The 25,847-nt window shown below is 33.0% G+C and overlaps 1 protein-coding gene across 4 annotated transcripts in view; it reads right to left on the bottom strand.

Moving 5' to 3' along the window:
* Window positions 1-25,847, bottom strand: part of PPP4R4 (protein phosphatase 4 regulatory subunit 4) — a 124,550-nt gene that overhangs the window by 84,469 nt on the left and 14,234 nt on the right. For all 4 annotated transcript variants that reach the window (XM_074235479.1, XM_074235481.1, XM_074235478.1 and 1 more), the window contains exon 3: window positions 3,184-3,286. In XM_074235479.1, coding sequence (XP_074091580.1) covers window positions 3,184-3,286 — 103 coding nt within the window. The remainder of the gene's footprint in view (window positions 1-3,183; window positions 3,287-25,847) is intronic.

Genomic DNA, 25,847 nt, shown 5'->3' with positions numbered 1-25,847 from the left:
TCTGAAGGGGGGAATATACAAGAAGGAAGAATGAAATATAAAGATAGGACAGAGCTAGATTGTTAAGAGCAATGCTAAACAGAAGATAGCATTTTTATCCTAAAGGAAATATGATTTTGGCAACCATGTAGAAAATGGATTATAGAACGGGGAAAAGTTAAAGAGAGAGCACTTCAAATGAAGTAATTTAAATGCATTTTAATTTAATGTCTGCTTTTTACCCTTTTTAAGCAAAATTTCTTGGCCTGATAATGTCTCTGATTTTGACTGTATTTTCAGTTGTAATAGAGATTATAGCAACCAATCTCACAAAACCACTGCAACAAATTAGCTATCATAGAATATCCTGATTGTATACAAATGAAATTTGAAAAAATGGTATAAAATAATGATATATAACATCCTTCATGAAATACTCAGAACTCAAACACTGAATAGACAAGAACAATGACAACTTTCAGCATGACTTTTAATAGATTTTTCAAGAAAAATATGATGTTCATGATGATGGACAAAATGCTGCTATTGTTATGTTTTATGCAATAAGGATCCAGCTAAAAACAAAAGTTAGTTATACTCTATAAAACTGTTATTTTTTTACATAACTAAATTCTCTAGGCTGAAATCTTTTTTTTTTTTTTTTTAGGTTTTTGCAAGGCAAATGGGGTTAAGTGGCTTGCCCAAGGCCACACAGCTAGGTAATTATTAAGTGTCTGAGACCGGATTTGAACCCAGGTACTCCTGACTCCAGGGCCAGTGCTTTATCTACTATGCCACCTAGCCGCCCCCAGGCTGAAATCTTTTACAGAAGGATATTATCACTAAGTTACCGAGTTTTTTTCTCTTGAGAAATAATACCTGCTCTGACAAAGATCTTATCATTACTGCATGCTTCTGCTTAAGTAAGTATATACCTAATCAAAAAAAAAAATACAAAAAACCAAGATCAAACTGACTTGTGTGGTATAACTGGGAACACATCACATTTCTTTCACCTAGAAAGAACTACTCATGGAGAGAATTGAAGAACCACAGAAGTGGGAAATTTATCTGCCCTTTAATATCATTAACCTTAATGTCTGAGTATACCAAGTTAGAAAAAAAATTGAACAAAAATGAGACTCTTTTGAAAAGTAGCTTCTCTACTTTACCATGGTATCTCTGATAGAAATCAAATGCAAATCACAAAATTCTAACGGGTATTATGTCTTACTTTTTTTAAAGATTTTTTGCAAGGCAAATGGGATTAAGTGGCTTGCCCAAGGTCACACAGCTAGGCAATTATTAAGTGTCTGAGACCAGATTTGAACTCAGGTACTCCTGACTCCAGGGCTGGTGCTTTATCCACTGGGCCACCTAGCTGCCCCTATGTCTTACTTTTAATAAGGTTACTATTACTTGAGTTACCTCCCAAACATAGTAAGAGCTTCTGGATGTTAAGCTCCCTTAGACTTTTCACTGTCTCTATCATGAGTCTCCAATTTCCTAAGCTGTTGTCAAAGTTACAATGTAATGCCTACTATGGTGCTTTGGTATTTCTTATAGTGTAGTTCCTAGGGTAGGGTACCCAAAAGTCAATCAAGTAAATCCTATTGAATGAATAAATGAATTGATTCACTTAGAAATTAAATAACTATGGTTTAATTCAATCCATACATAATAAAACACTAATGTGCTGTTTTTAAAGCTCCTTAAGGACCTAAGTAGAATTCTATTGTAACTTCTGAAACTATAGAATTTGTAAGAGAATTAGATTTTCTGCTCATTTTAATCTTTTTTTAAACCAAATAATCATCAATATAGAGAGCTCTTGAGGAATTCTTCTATTAGTAGAGAATGACACCTCTCAAACTAAGAGTCTATACAGTTCTGTAAATGAAGCAAAACTTTTTATACCTTTTCCTAAAGTAATTCTCAAATGCCTCCTTATGGTATAGGTATAACATTGAATTCTCAAAAGTTATGCCAGTCAGTAGATTGCAAATCCTAATTGTTCTTACTCCAAGTTGGAAAGACTCAAGTTTGGAGCAATGGTGAACTGGGGATCTATTGTCCAAGACCTAGGTGAACCATGTTTAGACATGAGTTTCCTTGAAGATTAGACATAGAATGAATCATTTTTAGAGGTATCCCTCAGTTATCTATATACCATCAATAAAATCACAGATTCTGTATTAAAGTACAAGTTCCTTATATATCTGTTTTTTAGATGCTATTACTAAAAGATCTTCATAATCCATATGTTAAAACCATTTCTTATGACAGCTTTTCACAAGAAATTTCTAGAGGTTATCTAATTTAAGCTTTTAGTCATGTTTCACCCTAAGCAATCCCAAAGAGCCAAGCTGCCATACTCTTCCCTACTTTGTCAATGAAATTATGGAAAATATAACTCAGCTATAAACAGTAAAAAAAAAAGTGCTTTGTTATTCAACATGGTTAAACAATTTACTTTCATCCCTAATTAAATATTCTGGTTAATAGAGTTTTCATTTTTATCATACATGGATTACCACTTATTATAGATTTAAGTTGTATGATCAGACAATGGATTTTGCTGCTAACAAAATATTCTAGTGAATAAGTCGTCATTTCATCACACAGAAATCATCAGTTTTTAGAAATTTATAATAAAATACACAACACTGAAATTTGGTAAACATAGTGAACTTTATTTTATGATTCTGTAGGCAGAATCTTGCATGTTTTAGGGTCATAATTATGAAAATCAGTTATATAATACTACAAAAGTGCGGTACATAGAAGATTTCCAATCAAAAAATATTGAATAAACAGTATAAATAAAACTTATCCAGAAATAGAATGCTCACCTTATTAGTATTTCTCAGATGAAGACATAATTACAACTAAAGACATGGCAGTTTTCAGTATGATATTATGACTTAACAAGTTAAAGAAAATCACACATTGGAAGAGGAGAGTAAATGTTACTATAAGTTTCACCTTTTTATCTGTAAATATCTTCATCAAATTCAGTAGGGTTCCTAAACTTAACCAGAGTCAAAAGAACAATTTAAAGAAAATTTGAAATTTCCATAAAGTACTTAGTATTTGATAATTCAAGTAAATATTCATTAAGGTAGCTACTACTTTAGAGCTATTGTCATAATACTTCTATTGAAGGAAAAAGGTAAATTCAAAACTTAGTTCATACCAACTTACTCTGACTTTTGGTAAAACCCTTCGAAGTGTCTCTGCAGGGTTCTGTCGCATCAGGAAGGGGAGATTTGCAACCACACTTGTTCCTTGGATATCTTGACCAGAACTTACAAAAAAATGCAAATTTTAAATATTAGACTATAAGGTAAATTTCAAGGTCAGAGTTTTAAAAGTACTTTATAATTTAATGATACTTGTGAAACTTAAAGCAAAATTTTAAAAACAAATTAATCTATATTATATTTTAATTATTAATAATTAAAATTAATTAGAAAAAATTTCTATGACAAATCCATCCAATATGAAGTTAAGCATGTTTCTATTAAAAATTAAGTTTTCTATCTTTCAAGTAGTTTTTAAAGAAGAAACTCTGGATCTTTATCAAGCTAATATCTAAAAGGTTTATATCAATTAATTATAGTTCTTTCCTATGGTTTATTAGTTTTTTTGAATTATACAATAGTGGTTGACATAGTAGTAGCTAAATTTTATTGAGGAAGTAACAGCTTTCAGTGGTTTCAGCCATATCCAACTCTTCATGATCCCATTTGGGGTTTTCTTGGCAGATACTGGAAAGGCTTGACATTTCTTTCTCCAGTCCATACATATGAGGAAACTGAGGCAAACAAGGTTAATTGCTTGCCCAGAGTCACATAAAGCTGAATTAGAACTCAAGTCTTTCTGATTTCAGGTCCAACATTCTACCCACTATATCACTGAGCTGTACAATGAATAGCAAATATTAGTAACTACTACAATAATGCTAACTTTGATATCCCACTCAAAATTTGTGCTTCTTTGAACAATGACATTGTGGATTGTACTGGATTGTTTCAAAAAAGCTGTTTGGAACTTCAATAATAATAATAATAATAATAATAATAATAATAATAATAATAATAATAATGACAGCTAAGATTTATATAGTGTTTTAAGGTTTACAAAGTGCTTTATATATTTTATCTTATTTTATCTTCACAATAGCCCTATGCCATTATTCTTACTTTACAGATAAGGAAACTGAGGCTTAGTGAGGGTAAGGGATTTGTCCAAGGTTATATAATTAATAAGTATGGGAGAAGGATTTAAATTTAAACTTTTTCTTATCCTAAGTCCACAACATTAACCCTTCCATATCAACGAAATATGTTCAAGAAACTACTTAAATATATTAAATAGACCCTCAAAGTATTTGGGTCTTTTAAAGTGACTTTAACTTTTTCACATTACTAAAACTGTATGGTACAAGGGAAGTAAATTATTAAATGTGTCCCTAATGTAATGAAAGATTTTGAAATTTCTGAAGTTAGATCCCCTGGAATGATCAGGTCAAAGTATTCTGTGGGTTTTTACTTTTCAAACTACAACTCATGAAGCCCACAATTCTAAGAGTCAGAGAGCTATTACAACTTGCTCACGGGTAACTTATTGAAATGGCATAATATGCTAGTAGTAAAAACACATTCCCCTTGTACACCTTCATGTAAACCATGGGCTAATTCCTACAAAAATACAAATCAGTGTGAAGAATGGTCACACTATGGCTAAGTCACATATCTTGGCTAAGGAAACATACTTTCAGCACTATTTTTCTTCTCATGCTTCCCTCATGTTGCTGGACTCTATCAGGACAGGTCCCTCTGCTGAGCTTCCTGAGCTTGCTCCCCCTCCTTCTACAGTTCCCTCTAACCGGACTCTCTGAGTCTAATCTAATGGATAAATTGCTTTACAGGGGAAGAGAAGGAAGGAGTAATCTCTTTCTCTACCTTTGTCACTTGCACTCTGGTCAGATAATGACTGATGAAACAACATGGTCCTTAATCTTATTAAGGATAACTTCTTTTCTAAATTAGCCAGGACCTTCTAAAAACTCTGTGATTCAAGAGACTAATTAAATTGTAAGCTGCTCCATGAGATTATTTCCCTAGGGTAGGGACTCTCTTTTGCCTCTTTTGCATCTCCAATGCACAATAGCACAATGCTTGGTACATAATAGTAACTTAAATATTTACTGACTGACTAAATAACTGATGGCAAATGCATATCTACTGCTTCAAGGATAAGGCCTATGTTTTCATTTGCTTTGTTTGACTTATTTATATACAAAAGAAAGCTAGAGGGTAGAGGGTAGTGAAAAGTCAGTGAACCTGTGGGTAGAGCCATAAAAGTACAAGGCAAGTTCAGGTAACAAGGTATTACAGGAATTCTAGCAAAGGAGTCCAGATATATAGTCAAGAAAACCTAATTCTCCTATCAAAACACCAGCAAATAGCCATTTCCTCACTGACCCTCTCTTTTTTAAAAGCCTTACCACCAACCTGACAATCTACATGACTTAGAGGTTTTGCTCCTTTTTTTATCTTTAAACTTGAGCCTAAACTTTCATCTTAAAACTTTAGCCCTGGGACCCATTGTCCTAAATAGTTTCTGTCACTACTGGCCTATTTTAGATAAGCCAGTCACACTCCATTTTACTTTCTACTCTGGACCAACTTTTCAACAGCCTTACCAGAATCTTGCTTCAGCATGTGTACGTACCCACATCATCTTCCCCCCTCAAAATCCCTTCAATTCTGCAATCATTATTAAAAGAACTCAGTCATTATTCCTGGAAAGGAATATAAATCTACTTCCTCCTTTGGCCCCAATAACTTTCAAGTCAATGAACACATTTTCCCACCTATTAGAATGTAAACTTTTGGAAGGAAGAAACTATCTTTGCTTTTATATTTGTATCCCTGACCCTTAGAAGCTAAGTTCAATACATCCTAAACAAGGTCATTCATTCACAGGTAAAAAAGACTTCAGAAAGAACAAAAGCTAAAGAAAACCACAAAGGCAGAAAAGTAAGCTCCTCAAATCAATTGAGAACTGCTCAAAAAAGAAAGTCAAAAATTATTTACCAAAGAAGTTAGTATGTGTAGTAATATGTTAATAATTAGAGACAGGAGAGGGATGGCACCAAGGAAGGATGCACAATCTCAGGTAAATAGGTTGAAAGGGAGAGAAGTTGCCCCACTGAAATTAGTAAGTGCAAAAATGAAGAAAACCAAGAAGAGCTACAACAATGAAGCCAACCTAATCTCCACAAAATGACCTGAAGTCAGCTGGTACTCTGAAAGGAAGGTCACCAGCCTATCTGAGCTCTAATAACTGAGGACCAGAAGTCAAATCCTAATCCTGAACTGCCAGAACAATAGTGGGGGAATGAAATGATCCTCAAAATGTAATGAGACAGGACACTCTGTGGGGCACTAGGAGCCACAGAGAGAGGTCCAATCATTAACTGGGTGCCAACTCCAAGAAAACTATGCCAGGAGTCCTGAGACTGATATGATACCCAATATTCCACTGGGACCCACCAGCATCACAGCTGGGGATGTAGTTAGGAATCATGCAAGGAAGAGAAGAATGTAGATCAAGCGGAACTTGCAGTGGGAACACCTGGAGACTGAAGAAGTCAAGGACCAAAGCAAAGGGAATACCTATTACCTAGAACTGATTTGAAGGATATTGGAGTTTAAGGGGTATCTAATAGAGAGAAATGATCCAAACAAAACTTAGACCAAGAACAATGGTTGAAAATATAAGTAAACAAAAGAAAACACCAAACATACTGACATAGTAAGGGTGAAGAGAAGCCTAACAGATAAACACAGAAGAAAACAACTTCAGAGGGAAAATCTATATCTATATCTGTATATCTTGACTATACAGGTGGCTAAAAGGAAAAAATAAAAGAAATAATAAATAAAAATAAAAGAAATAAAAGAAGTAAAAAATGAAATTAGAAATAAAATTTGAGTTTTTGAAGGAAGAAACTGAAAAGCAAATAGATTAGAATAGATAGAAGGTAGAAAATCTTTTCCAATGGACTCCCTCAAAACAGAATGAAGCATTCAGAATTCAATGATTTCATGAATATCAAGAAGTATCAGAACAAAGTCAAAATAACTAAAAATTTAGGAGAAAATGTACATGTCTGTGTTATGATCAACTATGATGGACTTTGCCCCTCTCAGCAGTACAATGATCAAAAACAATTCTAAAGGACATGTGATGAAATACCATCAACATTCAGAGAGGGAACTATGATAGAATTTGTATATGGAGTAAAACATTATTCTCAATTTTTATGATTTGTGTTATGCTTGGTTTTCCCCCTTTTGTTCTGATTCTTCTTTCACAATACTACTAATATAAAAATATGTTTAACAGAGGTATACATCCCTGAGATTTTTGAGTTTATTGAACACTATGCTAACTCTATAAATTTTATTCTTTATGTTGTGTTCCTGCTTTGCTCCTCTTTTTTGACCTTTTTTTACTACCAGTTCCAAATAGTTTTTTTTATGTTTTTGCAAGGCAAATGGGGTTAAGTGGCTTGCCCAAGGCCACACAGCTAGGTAATTATTAAGTGTCTGAGGCCAGATTTGAACTCAGGTACTCCTGACTCCAGGGCCAGTGCTCTAATCCACTGTGGCACCTAGCCACCCAAGTTGCAAATAGTTTTAATGACATCTGTATTTTATAATTTGACAAAGGACCTTTTACTCACTGTCAATAGGAGAAGGGAGGGAGAAAAATGTGGAACTCAAAATCTTAAAAAAATTAATGTTAAAAACTATTTTTGTATGTAGTTGGAAAAATAAATAAATGTATTAACAATTTAAAAAAGAAAAGAAAAAATGTATGTCTCTACTATGAAAAACACCAGAAGTGGAAAACAAGTCAAAGAGAAATAATTTAAGAATCATCAGACTCCCCCAAAACTAGGACAAAACAAAAAAAGTGTTTCAAAAAACATTAAAAAATAAAACCTGCCCAGATCTATTAGAACCAGAGGGTCAAATAAAAACAGAAAAAATTCTCTGTTCACCTCCTAAAAGAAATTCTAAGCTTAAAACATCTGGGAATGCTATTGGCTAAATTCAGTTTCCAACTTAAAGATATACAGTACAAGGAACAAAACTAAGAGTTTAATTAAAGTGCAAATGCAGGATTAAAAAGAAATATATAAAAGTAAGTACATTAAGCAGTTGCAAAGGACTAAAGGATGATGGAGCCAAAATAGCCAAAGAAGTGACAAATGTCATCTCAGAATTCTACTGCCTTCAAAAGTCACCAAGAGAGTTAAATAAGATAACAAATACTGGGCCTGAGAGTGTTTTTTACTTTGCTTCTTTCAAAAGAAGAAAGAAAAGGGAGAGAAAGATTACACTAAGGGAAAAAAAATGAAGGCGAGGAAATAATTTTTTGAAAAAATAAGATACACAAAATGAAATTATATAAATATGGAAAAAGAAGTGGGGGAGATCATAAACTTCATCCTTAGCCAAGGGAAAGTTGAACAAACATAAGAGTTTGATACAGAAATAAAGTTAAGGGAAGAAGGAGATAAAAGAGGAAGAGTGAGTCAGTCAATAAACATTTATTAAGAACTATTTTGTGTTTGGATCACTCCATTAACAACTGGGGATACAAAGAAAAGTAAAAGAACATACTCTCAAGAAACTCAAAATATAATGAAGGAAATAATATATAAACAACAATGTAAAAACAATTTAAAAAGATTTTGAAAATAGAAAGCAAAAAAAATCATTGAACTAATCAATAAAACCAGAAATTACAAATGAACATAACTCATAATATGGATAAAATAAATATTTATAAAAATATAAAATACTGAGATTAACAGAACAAGAAAGAGCTTATTTAAATAACCTAATATTAGAAAAAACAAATTGAAAAGTTGCAAATGGGGGCAAAACTCAAGGGACAGTTGTATTTTTTTTTTTTTTTTAGATTTTTCAAGGCAATGGGGTTAAGTGGCTTGCCCAAGACCACACGGCTAGGTAATTATTAAGTGTCCACTGCGCCACCTAGCTGCCCCTGACAGTTGGATTTTGAAGTAAAAATCTATTTAGCATTCAAAGAACAATTAATTCCAATACTATTTGCAAAATCAAGAAAAGAAAGTATTCTTTCAAATTAGAAGAATAACATAGCAATCAGGAGAGAAAAAGTGTATGACCAAATAAGAGATAAATATAATCTTCATACTTAAATGAGGTAGAGACAAAACAAAGAAAAAACTGCACTTTTTTTTTTAAGCAAGGCAATGGGGTTAAGTGACTTGCCCCAGGTCACACAGTTAAGTAATTATTAAGTGTCTGAGACTGGATTTGAACTCGGTACTCCGGACTCTAGGGCCGGTGCTCTATCCACTATGTCACCCAACTGGCCCTACAGACTACTATTTAATACAATTAATTTGCTCCAATATAGACTATGTCAATGAAATAAAGTAACAAAAGTATTCTAAATAAACTTATTTTTATCATCAGACATGGACCTAGGAAAAAAAATACTAGTTAAACTCACTTGGAGAAACAGTCTAGGAAAATAATGAATGGGAAAGAAAGGGTGCTAGGGTCCTTTGTCAAATTATGCAATACAAAAGTCATCAAAACTATTTGGAACTGGTGAAAAAATAGGTCAAAAAGAGGAACAGAACAGTAATATAACATAAAGAATAAAATTTAGAGTTGCATAGTGTTCAATAAACTCAAAAATTGCAGTTCCTGATGGATGTTAAGGGGATGTTGCACATTAAGGACTCCTTATTTGACAAAAAGTGCTGGGCAAGTTAGAAAACAGTCAAATGAAAGTTAGGTACAGATTGGCATTTCACTATATACATCATTGGCATCACACTATATACAAAGACAAACTACAAATGAAAACATGACTTAGATATTAAAAGCAACATCATAAACAAATTGAAGGAACAAGAAACAGGTGGAGGAAAAGTATATGGTCAAATAAGGGATAGAGGGATAGCTAGGTGGCACAGTGGATAGAGCACCCACCCTGGAGTCAGGAGTACCTGAGCTCAAATCCAGTCTCAGACAATTAATAATTACCTAGCTGTGTGATTTTGGGCAAGTCACTTAACCCGACTGACTTGCAAAAAGAAAAAACAAACAAATAAGGGATAGAGAGGATCACAGAAGATAAAATGAAGAATATTGGCTACATAACATTTTTTTTTGCTATGGATTTGACTTTTTTCAAGTATATGTAAAAAAACCTTTTACATTATTTTTTTAAATTCTGAATTCCAAATTTTCTTTCCCTTCTTCTCACCCCTCATTGAGAAGGCAAGTAATTTACAATTATATACATGGGCAATTGTCTTGCCTGAAAATCCCTTGTAGCAAGATATTTGAAGCTCCCTCAAACAAGGGGTCCAACATGATACCAAAGAAAGAGGCCAGGGAGCTCCAGATTGATTATGTAAGTAGTTTTAATAACTAAAGTGCCAATTCACATTGGGGCAGCACTCATATAACAATCTTGAATCCCCTTTCAGAAAAGCCCCCCCAAAATCCCTGTGGTAATTACAGAAATCAGACAGAGATAGATATGTTAGCATGTATGCTAGTCAATATTTTGGGATTTACTGGGCTCAAGTCCCAGACCTCAGAGTGTCATATCAGTGCTATTTGGGTTGGAGTCCTGGGCGTTCAAGGCCTTATACTGGTCACTGCGGTCATGCTCCAGTGTTTTTCTTTTGGCTTACATTAATCCTGGTTTACATTTTTTATGACTTTTATTGCTAAGAGCTTCATATTATTATTATTATTATTTTCAATGAAAGAAATTTTTTCTAGGAAACCCACATTATTCATGACTTTTTTCTGTTAGAGACTTTTGTTAGGAAATCCACATTATTCAAGGTTTTTACTGATTAAGGGGCCCACAATTATGATTTTTAACAATAGGGACCTAGCAACAATCAAACAAAAAAATTCCCATATTGGTTATATTGTAAAAGAACATAGACCAAAAAGACCAAAATAACAAGACAAAGTTTAAAAAAAAAATTCTTCAATCTGAATACAGACTTTTTCAATTCTTTCTCTAGAAGTGGAAAATATTTTTCATCATGAATCTTTTGGAATGTTTTAGATCACTGTATTGCAGAAAATAGCCAAGTCATTCACAGTTGATCACTGTACAATACTGCTATTACTGTGTACAATGTCCTTCTAGTTATTCTCATTTCATGTAGGTCTTTCCAAGTTTTTCTGAAAATATTCTGCCTTCTTATATCACAATACTATTTCATCAAAATCACAAAGCACAATTTGTGCAGTCATTCCTCAAATGATAGACAACCCCTCAGTTTCCATCTTTACCACCACAAATAGTTGCTATAATAACTTATACTTACAAATTTGATTTAGTTCTCTATATATTTGAGAAATAAGACTTTATCAGGGAAAATTGCTTTAAAAATTTTCCCTTAGTTTTCTTCTTTCCTTATAATCTTGGCTACATTGGTTTTGTTTATATAAAATCTTTTAAATTTCATTTCATTTGGATGTTATACTACTAGTTGGTATTTATATGTTTAATATTGATATTGCTTCAAATGTGGTTTCTCTGCTTTTCTCTTTCATTAAATCTATTTTCGCTTTTACCGTGAGATTATTTCTACCCCTACTTTTTTTTTTAAAACTTCAGTTGAAGCATAATATATTCTGTTCCAGTTCTTTACCTTTACTCTGTGGGTGTCTCTCTACTTCAAGCATGTTTCTAAAACAACATATCCTAAGCAACATAAATCATTCTATTATCCACTTCTGTTTTATGTATAAGTTCATCTCATTAACATTTACAGCTATTATTACTGTGTATTTCCCTCCATCCTATTTTTCCTTGTTTCTCCTCCTCCTCTTTTACCTTGCCTTTCCTTCAAAGGCATTTTCTACTCCTGAGCCCCACCTCCCCCAATCCTCCCTCCCCTTCTATCAGTATCTCACTTTCTTTCATCTCTTTCCCCTTTTACTCTCCCCCAAGGGTAAGATAGATTTCTATACCCAACTGAGTGTGCATGTTATTCTCACTTTGGGCCAATTCCAGTCTGAGTATTGTCAGTCACAATTACTACTCCCCATCTTCCATTTTAAAAGCTCTTTTATGACATAATTTACCCCATTCTTCCTCTTCCTTTCCCCTCTCCCAGTTCATCCCATTATAATCAATTCACACCTATATCCTTTTTTTGTATACTCCTAAATGCCCTAATAATGCTAAAGTTCTGAGGATTTAGAAGTATCATCTCTCCAGTTTTATCTTATTGAATGCCTTATGACTTCTCTTTCCTATTTAACTTTTTATGCTTCTCTTGTGAGTTGTAACTGAAAGTCAAATTTTCTATTCAGCTCTGGCCTTTTCATTAGAAATGTTTTAAAAGGTCTCCATTTTCATTCAATACCCATTTTTCCCCTCAAGTATTTTCCCTCTAAAAGTAAAGTGATTTGGTAAGTGATTCTTGGTTTTTTCCCTCTACTTTTCTACTGTGATTTTTAAAATACTTTTTGAGCTTTTCTAAGAATTTTTTTTGTGATCAATTTTGAGATCAATTCACATTTTCTTTGAGGTTTAGCATTTTGTCATTGTCTTCTTCTGAGTCTATTTTGAGCTTTCCTGTCACCATAGTAACTTTGTACGTTCAGGTTCTTTTTTGGTCATTTGTTCATTTTCCCCAATCTATTTCCTGACTTTTAACTTTATGTTAAAATTAGACTCCACTTCTGGAGTAGAGGAGATATTGTCTCAAAATTCAGGTTTTACAGTTGCTGTTTTTAGAGCTAGTTCTAGGGGTATAAGTTTTTAGTTTTTCCAAGGTGTTATGATCTAAGGAGAGTAATAGTCACCTGTGCTCTGGTTTGTGAATGACCAAAAGCACTCTTTTCTTCTGCCCTGGAGCTGTGACCAGGGTTCTCATTCCAGCTAGTGTTCCTCCTTGACCAGGACTATGACTGAGAAATATGCATGGATAATGCAACAGAGTCCTGCTCTCAGTCAACAAAGGGTCTCTTGTTTTCTCCTTCTGCCCAGTTATCCTATTTCCTTACTGTCTATGGGCTGAGAGCTCAATGATTCAAGTCATGCCAAAGAGTTGCTTGCAGGCTTGCCTGGGTGTTTACCTGTGCTGAACTCAGCCCCATTCTCAACCCAGGGAGACTGACCTTTCCTGCCAACCTTCCAAATTTTGTTGGCTTTGCTTCTTCAAAATTCATTTTGAGGTATTATTTTTGCATGAAGGGGAATTTGGGAGAGCTCAGGTGACTCACTGATATTAATCCATCATTATGGCTCCATCCCATAAATTTTATGAAGGTTTTGCACAAGCAAAACCAACACACTTAAAATTTCAAATAAAAACAAGTAACTAAGGGGGGAAAACTCTTTGTTGTAGGTTTTTCTGATGAAGGTCTCATATATCCAAGATATATGAGGAACTGATTCAAATTTATAAAAATAAGAATCATTCATCAACACATAAATGGTCAATGGATATGCACAGGCAGTTTTCAAAGAAAGAAATTCAAGCTATCAGTTACTACACTTAAAAAATTACTCCAAATTACTAATAATTAAAGAAATGCAAAGGAATACAACTATAACATTTCACTCAATACCTATCAGAGACTGGCAAAGATGAAAAGAACATGACTATTAGAAAACAGGTCCTCTAGTGCACCACTGGTGGAATTCTGTTAGGACCAATATTCTGGAAATCAATCTAGAGCCATACTTTCAAAATTACTAAAGTGTACATACCCTTATGTTCAAGGAAAAGGACTACACAAAACATTTTTTTTTCAGTAGCTCTTTTTCAAGAACTCCTCAAGTTAAGACCCTCTAGTAAAAGGCACAAATAAAATGGCAAAGAAAGAATTTTGATAAGGGAGAAGCTGAACTATCTGTCCCCTATTGGTTTCATAGTGAGTTTTAATTTTCTAATGGTTCACATGAATACATTGCAATAAGGTTTCTATAAGTTTTATGTATTTTATGAAGTTAGGAATTCCTCACTTAAAAATTTTTTTTTTACTTATTTAAGGCAATGAGGTTAAGTGATTTGCCCAAGATCACACAGCTCGGCAATTATTAAGTGTCTGAGGTCACATTTGAACTCACTCAGATCCTCCTGACTCCAGGGCCAGTGCTCTATCCACTGTACCACCTAGCTGCCCCCCCCCCACCTCACTTTTGAGGAAGTTCAGTCAAAAGTTGCATCTAAGCTTTATTCAGGAGATTTCCTCAGGGTTTCTGGGTTAGGGCAAGAGACAAACTGATGATCACCAAGACTGGGTCCTTTCCATGAAAGCCCAAAGTCTGTAAATCAGAGTCTATCTGCATTTTGTTTTTACTTCTTGTACATGTTGTTTTCCCAAATAGAATACAAGCTCTTTGAAGGTGGAACTATTCCTTTTAAATTTGTGTCTTTTTATTTCCAGCAATTAGCACAGAGTCCAGTATGTAATAGGCACTCAATAAATGCTTGTAGCTTCACTGCTTTTCCTTCTTAACAACAGTTAAGAGCAATGATCATCAAGGACTAAACTGGTTTCATTCTTTTTGCTAAAACTGCTCTTGCTTTTTTTTGCTGATTTAGAAGAAACTTGAATGGTCTTTGTTTTAACAAGGTGGACTGCGTCTTCCATTAAAAGCAAACTCAAACATATTCACTGTTTAGAACATGTACTTCCATTTCAGATAATACAATGGCCATATTTTTATTCATATTTATATTTTAGATGCACAATGAATCTGACAGCATGTTCAAAAATGAAAAAAAAAGTGCCAAAGATAACTAATATATTTTTGTTGGAACAAAGAATTGCAAACAATTATGTGCACACCTATATCCATACATACACATAGACATGTTTAAAAACAAAACTATGTGCCAAAGATGATAATACTTTTTGTTGTAGAAAAGAACTGGAAGCAGTGTACATGCTGTTGAATGGCTGAAAAATGATGGCATATGAATGTAAAAGGAGTACTATTATGCCCTAATAAATAAGAAATAAAAAAAAGAAATGATAGATTCAGGAAAAATCTAGGATATGAATGAAATGTTGCAGGATGAAGTGAATGAAATCAGAATAATTTATACAAAGACCAAAACTAGCCTTAGCTTTTATTTAATAGGCTGAGAAGCAAAGATGGCAATAATGTAAAAGAAAACAACTTTAAAGGATTTAAGAACTCTATTAATAACCAGTAATTACTCCAAAAGGCTGATGATGAAGCATATTTCCCAACTCTTGGCAAAGAAGGTGAAGGACTAGAGTAGCAGGATGAAACTTTCAGACATAGCCAATGTATGGATTATTCTACTTGATTCTATTTCTTACAAGAAAAGAATAAATAGAAGAGCATTCTTGAAATGCCTAAAGAATATACAGATGAGAAGAGATGAGGGCATTTAGAAGGGGATCCAAGAGGCATGTGAATTTTAATAAACACTCTAAAAATTTTAATAAACACTAAAAAAAAAGCTTGTCTAGAATGGATGTTCTCAAAGAGCAAAAATAAGGCATAAATACATGTGTATATATAAAATATATATAATGCTTATGTACACACATACACAGAATAAAAGAAAAGGTAGAACCATTAAAAGCAAACCTTAATTACATTCGTTCCAAAGAACATGTGACTTCCATTTCAAATGGTACAATGCTCATATTTTATTTAACATTTCTATTTTAGATGTATAATGAGTCTGAGAACATGTTTAAAATTGGAAAAAATTAAAAACAAATGCGCCAAATATAACTAACATATTTTTGTTGGAACAAAGAATTGCAAACAATATATGCACACCCATATCCATACATCCACATACATATGGAAAAATTCAATGCAACAATTTATTTTGTTTTACTATGCCAATATGTTATAAGGGGTATTTGGCCCAATATATGGAAGGTGGTAATGAAAGAACATAAATTTGTTAATTAAAAATTACAAGTAGATATATAAACATATGCTGTATACAAATATTACTGACAGTGATCTAGGAATTACATTTGCCAGCTCTTTCAGGAACCAATAATATAATTCATCTTGACTAGGGGTATTGAAGCACCAAGGGCAACAAGATAGTCTCCTTGATTTTCTTTCTCATCTTGGATATAACTCCCTCTTAAGTCATTTTTGTTCTATTGTTTTCTCCTTTGCACAGAAAACAGAAAAACAGCAAAAAAAGAATTGAGTAGTTCAGCCTACTTTGTTGTTAGTTATCATTATCACTGTAGTCTAAATTAAAGGCTCTATCCTTTCTCTTACACTTTTCTTCTAATATACCTTAAGGGAAAAACAAAAACAAAAACAAAAACAAAATTCTTGGTTGTTTTTAGCTCTGCTAATAAGCCTCAACCCATTCTGTTTGTATAAGATTACGCCATATTTATTCATTTTGTTACCTGACCTTGCTTCCTGATCTTGCTTATATCTTTTGTAACCTTACTGGTTGAATTCTCATCTGGTAACTTTGCTGGCTCTACTATATCATTCTATGAAGTAGCATCTTTCTCCACAGTATCAAGTTCTCTTGGAAAGAGACTCAAATTTTTGTAAACTAATTACAGAATGTTCTTTTCTTTCCCTTTCTCCTGTGCTAGTCTCATATTCTATCATTCCAACAGGTATAAATCTCAGTTCCTGCATCTCAGACCTCAGTTTCCCCCAGTGAATCTTCTTTTTTTATGCCTAACAAGTTGGAGTCCCTTCACCTTCTCCTTCATGAAGAAGCTCAGTCTATACTTAGAACAGATAACTCAGCTGCAACAGCAATACAAACATCATACTCCCTTGAAAATCACTGCACTTTTCCCCATACTCTCCTTTACAATTAGATTTTAGCCTTTTTTTGTTATACTATTTGTGGATATTTACATGTCAAACCAGGCATCAGTTTAAAACTTGAACAGAAAGTTGTAGTCGCTTAAGAACTTTGACTATCCCATTAAAATTCCTTTCATCATTCTCAACAACTCTACTACAACTCCAAGAATATCCATCTTGCACTCTCTTCTGTTTCACCAATTTCGGTTGCATTCACTCACCAGTTCCTTTTTTTTAACTTGCTTATCACTTACTTTTTCTTGGTTACCTCACTTTTTCTTGCCAATTATTGTCTTCCTACCTTTCTTGAGTTTACTTCTACATATTATATTCCTGAAATGCTTTATATCATTCTTTAATTTCCTTGATCCTACTAAAACAGAATAATAGATCTTATCAGTAACTGGAGATCATTTTCCTTCCAATTATTCCCATTTTCTCTGAAATGTTTCCAAATTTCTTTCTCAAATTTGACCTCTAATATACTTGTGCAAACCCCTCCAAATCACTTAAGTGATTTATACATCATCATTATTCAGCTCAATCTTTACTCTCTTCTGCTCCTCCCACAAACTTCTGCCACAGAAACAGGAAGATAATTTTTATTACATGAACCTGTTGCCATGAAAACGCTAGGCAGAAAGCAAATAGTTAAATTATGTGCCTTTCCATAGTAGAATTGATCATGAATTATGCTGACTTTGTGTACCCTTAGAAAAATGTTTTGTAACATTCCTTGCTACCAGTCCTGAGAAAAACCTCCCTTATACCAGACCCTGAATTGATAATAATCACCTAAATAATGTTTCTGTCCAAAAGACAGGGATCCGCCATCAAAAGGATCCCACAAGAACAAAGAAATAGAGGTAGAAGACCAACATGAAAAGAAACTGTTAGCTCTGTTTCCCAAAATGAGCCTGTGTTACCCCTGAATACCCTAATAAAATCCTTTGCACAACTATTTCTTTAATCCTTACAGCTTTCTCAGCAAGTAGGCTATCCTCTCATTATATAAATCCTATCTATTTCCCTTGCTAGGGGCTCTTTATCCACTAGGGGTAGGGACTGCATGCAATAGCCTTGCATCTATGAAATAAAACTTTTCTGTCCCTTATCACCCTGAGTTGTATGAGTCACCCTTTGAAACCTGGCTCTTCACTTGAGTCCCAAATTTCTCCAAAACTAAAAATTCTTTGTAGGAACAGAATTAATGCAACTAGTATAAGAAGGAAAATAATTGAATAAAAAAATCTTTGTATAAAATATTTCTGATAAGAATCTTATGTTCAAGATACTTAAACAAATGAAAAATATATGAGATCAAAAGCCATTCTCAATAAGTTAGTGGTTCAAAAAATATGAACAAACAGTTATCACATTTCATATTTCCATTTGAAAGATTGTTCTAAATCACTAATAAAATGCACATTAAAATAATCCTTGAGGTTTCCTCATACCTAGCAAATTGACAGAAGTTGGAAAGAATCAATGCTGGAGGGGTTTTGTATAAAGTTAGATCATAATGTACTGTCAGTGGAACTGTGAATTGGTTCATACATTCTAGAAAACAATTTGGAATCATTTGGAAAAAAGTAACCAAAATGTCTATTATACCCTTTAATTCAGAAATGACCCCAAAGAGGCCAATGATAAAAATATTTTAACAGCACTTTTTATTGTAGCAAATAACTAGAAAAAAGTACATGTACACCAACTAAGAAATGGCTAAGCAATTTGTAGTACATGAATGTAATGGAATATTAGTGAGCTGTAAGAAATTATGAATATGGTGAATGCAGCATGAGAAGATATATGAAATGATATGTACTGAAATAAAATAAATAATAAACACAATGACTGTAACAAGATAAATGTTAAAGTTGTAACTCCAAAAGAAATAAAAGGAGAAACTAAATGCTGCACAATTATAATGACTAAGCTTGTCCCCAAAGAAAAGGTATCAGAAGTAACCCTATCTTAGTCCCTTATCCTGACCAAATTCTTTGCAGAGATGAGGTACCATAGGTGTAGAAAGCTGCATATTATGTCATACTTATTTTTATACCTTGGTTTTACAAAAAAAAATTTGTTTTAAGAGATTGGCTTACTTAGAGGGAGACAAGTGAGTGACCCATTAGAAAAATGTAGATAATATAAATAATAATTTACTTTTAAAAATGTATAACGACATCTGGTCAAGAAAGATGTCTGGTAAATCATCAAGCTCCCATATACTTATTCTATCAAAAGTCTCAATTTCATAGTAGACTCAATAATGATCAAAGATTTATTTATCCAAAGATAAATTTTACTAGGTTTCTTCTTCCACCCATAATGATATAAATATCCAGTCAGAAGTCCACCAGCAATAGGAAAAGAAACATCAGCAAAGCTAGCCCAAGACAGACATACAGTTGCCTCCCAGAGTCTGGGTGGCATCAAGAATGGAAGGTTCCATGATTAATCTGGATCTATATTTAGCATTGTAACAAATGTAGAGCCTATATATTAGATTGCTTTCTATCAGAGAGAAGTAGGGGAGGGAACAAAAGGAAAGCTCAAAACTTTGCAAAAAAAAATGACTAGGGAAAACTACTGCTGCATTCGTTGGCACAGCAGATAAAGCACTGGTCTTGGAATCAGAAGGACAGGAGTTTGAATACAGTCTCAGACATTTGACACTTACTAGCTGTGTGACCTTGGGCAAGTCACTTAAACCTGACTGCCTTGCAATCAGAGCCATCACCAGTCTTACTGATTCATGCCTGGTTACTGGACCCAGATATCTCAGGAAGAGAAAAGTGAGACTGGGGACTGAGCACAGTCCTGCCCCCCTTACTCAAATCCAATTCATTTACTTGTCATGATATCACCTCCCTGATGCCATGGTCTTCTTCGAGAACAAAGGACAAACATCACCATTATTATCAAAATTTAAATTGAAAAAAAAAAAGAATGGAAGGTTCCTTCAAGAAATCATCAAGGAGGTCAGAAAGCCCCAGAGTTCAGAAGCCCAGAAGAAATAAAGAGATCTTTGAAGCAAATATACTAAGTTAAACAAACAAAAAAAAAGCCCACATTGGCCAAAAAATAGGTTGTATTCTGCACCTTGAGTCCATCACTTAGTCTATCACCTCTCTAATAAAGGACAAGCATACTTCATCATCCGTTTTTTAGAATCAATTAAATTTCATCAGTCCTTTAGAATCATAATAATTAAATTTAACAGAGTTCTTAAGTCTTTGAAAATTGTTTTTCTTTAGTGCTATTGTATAAATTGTTCTGCCTTTGTTCCCTTCAGTCTGCATGAGCTCATACAATTCTTAGGTTTTTAAAAAATTATTTTTAACAGGACAATAATATTTCCCTATATCCATATTATAATCTGTTTAGCCATTACCCGAATGACAGGCATCTCCTTAGTTTTGCCACAACACAAAGCTATTATTTTTTATGCATGTGATGCCCTTTTCTTTTTCTTTTGCTTCTTCATAAACTTCTAATGTTATTACTGGATCAAAGTATCTGCAGTTTAGTGATTCTGGAAAGTAGGCAAGGGAGAATAATAGTTTCCATAAACATTGGATAGATTATTAGTTCATTGTTTTACTGTAGCTGTCTTTATATATCCCTTCCAACAATTTTCCTTTTTTGCCATCTTTACCACTGTAATGAATATGAAGCAGAACCTTAGAGTAGGTTTAATGTGCATTTTTCTTATTTGTGATTAGTAGCATTTTTATGTCATTTGATAGTTTAGATTTCATCCTGAGAGAATTATCTATTCAGATGATGGCTAGAAAACTGCTCTCATTTTTTTTGTATTCAAAGCAATTGCTTATATATCTTGTATGAGACCTTTTTCAGAGAAACTTAACTGCAAATATTTATGTTAATTCTTTCCCTTCTAATTTTATCTACTGATTTTGTTTGTTAGATGCTTTTTTTAATTTTAAGAAATCAAGATAATACATTTTTGCCTAAATTTATTTCTCTCTATCCCTTCTTTGATCAATAACTTTTGCCCTATCCATCAATGTAAAAGGTATTTGTCTTCTCTCATCCTCTAATTAGTTTATAATTACCCATCTGATTAATGTAGAGCTTATTTTGATATATGGAATGAGATGTTGACTAACCCTAATTTCTGCAATATTGCTTTCCAGTATTGCAGTACTGGGATACCAGTAGTTTTTTGTGAAGTAGCAAGTAAGTGTGTGCCCTAAAAGGTGTAATCTTTTAATTTTTCAGACATGATAATGCTGTGTTCATTTGTGTCTCTATATGTTATACTTAATCTGTTTTAGTGATTACATTTTCTACTTTTTAAAACAGTAGTACTCTTGGTGATTACTGCTTTATAGTATAAGTTCATGTTTAATATGACTAGAGTACCTGCCTTCTCATCTTTTTTTTTTGTTTCCATTAAGATTCCTGACCTTTTGTTCTTCTAGATAATTTTTTTTCTAGCTCTGTAATGTAAATCCTTTGGTAGTTTCACATGATAAATTAATTTAAGTGGTATAATAATTTGCATTAAATTGAAATTGTAAAAATGAAAAATTAGGCTTTCTAATTTATGACATTTTATTTATAATGGAGTTACCATATAACTCTTGTGCCTGCCTTGGTGAAAGGCCTTTCAAATATTTCATATATTAAATAAATTTTTTGATTGGCATTTCTTTAAGATTTTACTGAAAATACGTGGAAACTTTTATGATTTGTGTTTGTCATATACTGCTTCTTTGTTGAAGTCATTATTGTAATTTGATTTTTAGCTGAAAATCTTGAATTCTCTAAACATTTGTTTGTAAAAGTGACAATTCTTTTTCTCTTTACCTATAAGAGCTAGCATTTCTAATACCAGATTAAAAAATAATGGTGATAAGAGACCTTGCTTTACACCCCTGATCTGAATGAAAAAGAATCTAGTTTACTCCCTTTATATATATAATTCTGGTTATTGATTTTGGATAAGACTATTTACCATACTAAGAAAAGATCCTATTTCATTTTGCTATTCTTGCTTTAGTTTTGGGTTTTTTTTTCCTCAACATAAAAGTATGATATATTTTATCCAAAGTTTTTTTAACCCCTACTTAATATAGTTAAAATATTTATTGGTTTTGTTTCATTAATGTTGCCTTCTATTTATACTTTTTCTAATATCAAAGCATCCTTGAAATCATGATATAAATTCAACCTGGTTATATTAATCTTTTTTGTTTTGTTTTATCATTGTTATTATTTATAGTTTTTCTAATATCCAAACATTCTTGAAATCCTGATATAAATTCAACCTGGTTATATTAATTTTTGACATTTTGCTATAGTATCATTGCTTATATTTTAAAATTTTTCAATGATATTGGTCTACAGGTTTCTTTCTTTGCTTTGTCTCTTTCTGGTTTAGATATAAAGATCATATTTGTATCATAGAAGCAATTTAGTAAGACCCCCCCCCTTTCCTATTTTTGTAGGTAGTCTGTGTACTTAATGGAATTTGATTTGAATGTTTGAGAAAATTCACTTGCAAATCCATCTGATCTGGGATATTTTTCTTTAAAAATAATTTATAAATTATTAAATTTATTTTTTCTGAAATGGAGTTGCTTCAATTTTGTATTTTTGTTCTATTTTATTTTGCAAATATTCATCCATTTCATTTGTTATTAATTTTGATGGAATATTCTAGGACAAAATGGTTTCTAGCGCTTTGTGTAGATGAGTTCAAAAGTATTTCTTACTGTCTGCTACAATTTTAAAATAAATGAATTTATTTTTGTGATAAACTGCTACTATAAATCAGGTAGTCAATAGATTATAACAAATTACCAAGACTTAAATAACTGCAACTATGGATGTAATTTACTATCACCTACAATGACACTTCCTTTATACAAATGTTACTTGGACTAGTATATTAAAAGTTACAAAGGGCAAAGTTTTATTTAAGTGAAAAAGTGCTTATTCAAATACCAATGGAACACAGTTAAAATCAGAAGAAACAAAAACAAAAAGATCTCAATTAATCCTGTAATACCAAAGTCACATACAATGCTCTTGTAATAAATACTAATAGCTCTTTAATTTTAATAACCATATTACTACTGTGACATGCAATTTGCAATAAACTTAATTACTTGACTTCCAAACCAGAAAGAGAATGGAAACACTTTTAATAACAAGTATATGGACAAAACTGGAAAGTGATAAAGTAAATAGAAACTAAAAAGTAAACAGGAACAATACTACTACTACAAAGTACAACAAAGTACAATAAAGAATTTCACAATGATATCTATAATACCCTCCTGAGTAATTTTATTATGAAAAGATATGTATAAGAGCTTTAAATGACAGAAAAACAAAGATAGCTTTCAATCTACACATCAGAGGAAACATCTACAGTAATCAAATTCATTTGAATATAAACAGTTCCTTAGACATCAAGAAATAGCTGTAAAAAGATGAAGATTAGAAACTGAAGATAAGAACTTTGCTTTAAAATTCACTTATATCATAAATTCATTTTATGGACAATGGAAAAATTAGGCATGTGCAGATAAAATTTCTAATTATACAGGAGAAAAATTAACATAGACATGTATCATGGCATAATGAATGGATTGCTCAACTTGAAGAAAGGAATACTGGATGAATATTTCAACATTCACTTACTAGTTTTGTGATCCTAAGAAAGTATCTTGACCTCTCTGAGCTTGAGTTTCTTTATCTATAAAATGGAGATAATAATACCTACCTCTTAGGGCTGTTGTCAGATTTAAATCATAATGATATAAAGCACTTTGCAAATTTTGAAGTACTATAATAAATGCATTATCATTATACTTAAAATATAAGTATGTCAGAAAGTTTTAAAGTAATGATGTATGAATAGTAATATATACACACACACACATTTATATATATAAAAATAAAATACCTATTAGTATTTATATCCCCTAGCAATGCTAAGGAAAAAAGTTGCCATATTTATCAAACAATCCACTACTCATTTTAAAGTTTTCCTTCAGAGTTTCTTGGAAGTTAAGAAACATGAAAGGGGGGGCAGCTAGGTGGCGCAGTGGATAGAGCACCGGCCCTGGAGTCAGGAGTACCTGGGTTCAAATCTGACCTCAGACACTTAATTGCCTAGCTGTGTGGCCTTGGGCAAGCCACTTAACCCCATTGCCTTGCAAAAACCAAAAAAAAAAAAAAAAGAAAAAGAAAAGAAAAGAAACATGAAAGGAAACAAATCTGACTCTATTAAACATGCATTTAATTAGCTTGATGGTATTAAATATGCAGTATACCATGCCCTGAAAAACAGGGAAGCAATGTTATAGAACTGATCTATGAATAAAGCTTCCACAAAATCATTTTATTAAATAAAAACTCTTCATTCACTTGTGAAACAATGGGTAATGCCAAAAAAGCTTCAGTTTATAATAATCTGACTGTTATGTAAAACATATCTATGTTGTAAAGTGTATTTAAATTGATATAAAGTCTCAAATTTTAGCTAAAATTGTTCCCCATATCCTTGCTCCTACACCACCCAATTCCTCCAGTAGATCCCCAATCCTACCTCTAATCATCCCTTTTCTCTAATCTAGTGACTTCTTCCCAATCTTCTGCAAATATAAATTAACTCAATTCAACTAGCTTTTGTCTGTCTGCCAGGAATAGGGCTAAGTGCTGGGGATACAAAGAAAAAAATGTGAAGTTCTCTATCCTTAGAATTATAATCTATGAATACCTAAATCTCATAAATCATTTTAAAAAAATTTCCTTTTGACCTTATCATGCCCTTCAATTATCCTCCTACCTCTTATGTCCCTATTCAGTCAATCTTCTAGATAAAGCTGTCTATACTCTCTTCCCAACTCATCAGGGTGATTTCCTGCCTCATCACTCAACTGAACCCATTTTCCTCTGTTACCAAATCCCTTTGTCAAGAGACAAATTAAAGTTTTTTCAATCCTCATCCTTGTACTCTCTATATAGCATGTGAAGGGCAGCTAGGTGATGTAGTGGATAGAGCACTGTCCCAGAGTAAGAAAGAGCAGAGTTCAAATTGGACTTCTTGTGACCTTGGGCAAATCACTTCACCCTGATAGCCTCATATCCAGGGCCACCTTCAGTCATCCTGATTCATATCTGGCCCCTGGATCCAGATGGCTCCAGAGGAGCCTGATGAACAGCACCCCCTCAACTCCAATTCATGTACTTGTCATAGCATCATCTCCCTGATGTTGTGGTCTTCAAGAATGAAAGACAAATATCAATATTATGTAGCATATGACAAATGCTAACAACAACACTGTTCTCCTGGCTCTCCTCTTGCTGCTCTGGCCACTCCTTAGTCTACTTTGCTGGATGACCATCTATGTTCTGTCATATAAATATGAGTGTCTGACAAAGTTCTACACTGGGTCCCTTTCTCTCTCATCACTCTCTTCAGATGACCTCATCAACTACTACGAGTTTAATTATCATTCCTACCTTAATGACTTCAAAAATTGTATTTCCTGACCTAGTCTCTCCCTTGAGCTCTAGTCCCATTATGCCCAAATGATATAAAGCATTTCAAACTAGGTGCTCCTAGGCATCTCAAACTCAACACATTTAAAACAGAATTCATCACCTTTCCTCCCAAAACTATCCCTATTCTTCCTTATTTTTCAACAGGGAATTACTACCTTCCATTCACCCAGGGTCACAATTTTAATGTCATTCTTAATTCTTCACTCTAATTTGCTATCTTTCCTCCCATCTAGTGAGCTTCAGATTCCACTCCCACATATTTGATTCTACTCCTAGTGCTGTACCTAGATTCTACTCTCATCTCCTAACTCTATCTTCCTTTTTTCCTACACACATACCACAACCACCCTCCTCACTTAGGCCCTCATCATTGGAATTATGACAATTGCAATTAT

Source organism: Macrotis lagotis, chromosome 4 (assembly GCF_037893015.1).
Source record: "Macrotis lagotis isolate mMagLag1 chromosome 4, bilby.v1.9.chrom.fasta, whole genome shotgun sequence".
In the NCBI taxonomy this organism is placed as follows: domain Eukaryota; kingdom Metazoa; phylum Chordata; class Mammalia; order Peramelemorphia; family Peramelidae; genus Macrotis; species Macrotis lagotis.
Note: the sequence above shows the minus strand (reverse complement) of the source record. Positions and strands in the feature narration are given on the sequence as shown.